This window comes from Alexandromys fortis, unplaced genomic scaffold (genome assembly GCF_014885135.2).
Source record: "Alexandromys fortis isolate MF-2015 unplaced genomic scaffold, M_Fortis_MF-2015_v1.1 scaffold_323, whole genome shotgun sequence".
In the NCBI taxonomy this organism is placed as follows: domain Eukaryota; kingdom Metazoa; phylum Chordata; class Mammalia; order Rodentia; family Cricetidae; genus Alexandromys; species Alexandromys fortis.
Genome location: NW_026068278.1, coordinates 867,523 through 869,918, shown reverse-complemented (window position 1 = coordinate 869,918; position 2,396 = coordinate 867,523). Strand labels below are relative to the sequence as shown.

Genomic DNA, 2,396 nt, shown 5'->3' with positions numbered 1-2,396 from the left:
AGTAGGGCTGAGGGGGAGAGGGGCAGGAGGAGGGGGAGGGAAATGGGAGGCTGGGAGGAAGCAGGATTTTTTTTTCAATAAAAAAAGAAAATTAAAAAAAAAGAATTCAAGTACAACACCTAATTAGAAGCAATAAGCATGGAAGAACTGATGCAGATGTCTCAGTGTGTAGAGGACAATCTACACAGGAAAAGATAAAGGCTCTTAGACAGACACACAATGAATGGGAGGCAAAGACCATTGTTGCCCCATTAAACAGGATCAGGCATCTGAGTCCTTGGGGGACAACACAGCCAACATGAAGACATGAACACCAGACACTGGGGATTGGCTAACCATTTGGAATCATGTATTTTTGTATATAAGAATTAATATGTGGTTTTGTTCTCTACCCAGTCATATGCAAATCTGCCATATGCAAAGCCTTTAGAATAGAAATCCGAGTCTTTCCTCCCTCACCTAGCAAGGGAGTGACTGATTAGTCTCAAGAAACAACCCTGTCCCAATTTGATACCACATGGAGTGGGTGTGGAGGCTCCTTTTCCTGCTGCTGGCAGCTGTCCAAAGTAAGTCATCAAAATCCAGAGCTCCAGGGTAAACTGAGGCAGTTGCATGTTGTCTTACTTCCCTGTGTTCTCTCCACAGGTGTTCAAACAGAGGTTCTGCTTGTACAGTCTGGATCTGAACTGAAGCAGCCTGGGCAGTCAGTGAAGATCTCCTGCAAGGCTTCAGGGTATACCTTCACAGACTATGCAATGAACTGGGTAAAGCAGGAACCTGGACAGCCCCTAAAGTGGATGGGCTATATTACTACAGACACTGGGACCCCAAACTATGCTGATGACTTCAAAGGACGGTTTGTCTTCTCTTTGGACACCTCTGTCAGCACTGCATATCTGCAGATTAATAGCCTCAAGAATGAAGACACAGCCATGTATTACTGTGCTAGACACACAGTGTGAAAACCACATCCTGAGGTTGTCAGAAACCCCGAGGGAAGCTGGTTCTTATGTGCCCAGGCAGAAACAGAAAAAAAATACCCTGCCTTTAGCTTTTGAAAAGGATTATGAGATTACTCGGTAGACACATAGAAAACAGATCCCTGTAAAAAGAAGTCTCCCTAATTGCTGGCTCCTTTAATTTTGCTCTTTCAGCATTTACTCTGTTATCCAATTCCAGTTATTCATTATTAAGACCAATTAGAATTTGTCTTTTCTAATTTCTTTCTTTGTAGCTTTCTTGTTCAGACAATTTTATTATATTGGAAAGCCCCATCTTGAAGTGTTATATTTTGTGATCTTCTTTTACCTTCTAATGTCTAAGTTACAAGTTTAGCATTTACTCCAGAGAAGATTGTACAGTAGTGTAATAATTTATTTAACCCATAATCTTAAATTCTTTTTTTATAATTGATCTTATATTTCTTTTATTATTTTGAAACATTGAAATAGAAACCTGACATTTCATTTAAAACTACCCATGTTTCTAAATTGAAATTGGTTAAAATATTCTGGTAGATACCTCTAGATGGATTTTTCTTTGGGCCACCAGCTCCTAAAAAAGTAACATGAAGACTTATAATTAATTATGAAAACTCCTATAGATTAGGCTTATTCCATCAGCATTTATAACTTAATTTAACCAATTTATATTAATGTGCATTTTACCTTGTGTTTTTTTTTAACCTTTATTCCACCTTGTACCTCATGTGTTCTAGCTATGGAATACTTTCTTTTTTTATCATTAAAACTCTAATAAACTAACATTATTATTATCAAATAGACAATACAACCTAAGAAGAAATCATTTTCATTTAATCACTAAATAAAAGTGCCCAGTAGAACAAGATGTATCTATGAGATTCTCTGCATACACATTCATACCATACCACATGTCAGAGAAAGATGGCAGTGGCACACATATGAAGGCACAGCAGAATCAAAAGACACTTTATGATCTGTGGTCCTGAGGTCTTTTATATTCAAGATTTACCCATCTGGGATGCACCTCCTGGTGGGCTGATACCCTGAAGTCAATTGTAATCTGCTGGTCCTTTGACATGGCCACTGGAATTTCTTCTCCCTTCGTTTGCTAAATGAAGCACGTGAATGAAGCAGAGTATATCATAAATTCTAAAGGCCTGAAGGCAACTTTTCTATAGAGGACATTTTCAGCCTAGAATGACTAAAGGTACTAATTAGAGAATGAAGAACATTCATATTTATAGCAATCTGAGAACAATTCCAAGTAACTTGTAAGTGTAACTGCGCTTGCTCAAAGAATATTTCTGATCTACTGTTATACAGAGGAGTAACATGAATCTACTTATAGTGAGCCTTATACAACATGGATAAGTATGTCTTAAAATGTTTAATCTGAGTCCCCATGTAAAGAAT

The 2,396-nt window shown here is 37.8% G+C and overlaps 1 gene segment (V, D, J or C); it reads left to right on the top strand.

Moving 5' to 3' along the window:
• Positions 1–472: 472 nt before the first annotated feature.
• On the top strand, positions 473–1,008 carry LOC126494715 (immunoglobulin heavy variable 7-4-1-like). The segment is given in 2 exon segments: positions 473–566; positions 646–1,008. Coding segments are annotated over 2 exon segments (366 nt in total).
• Positions 1,009–2,396: the final 1,388 nt, after the last annotated feature.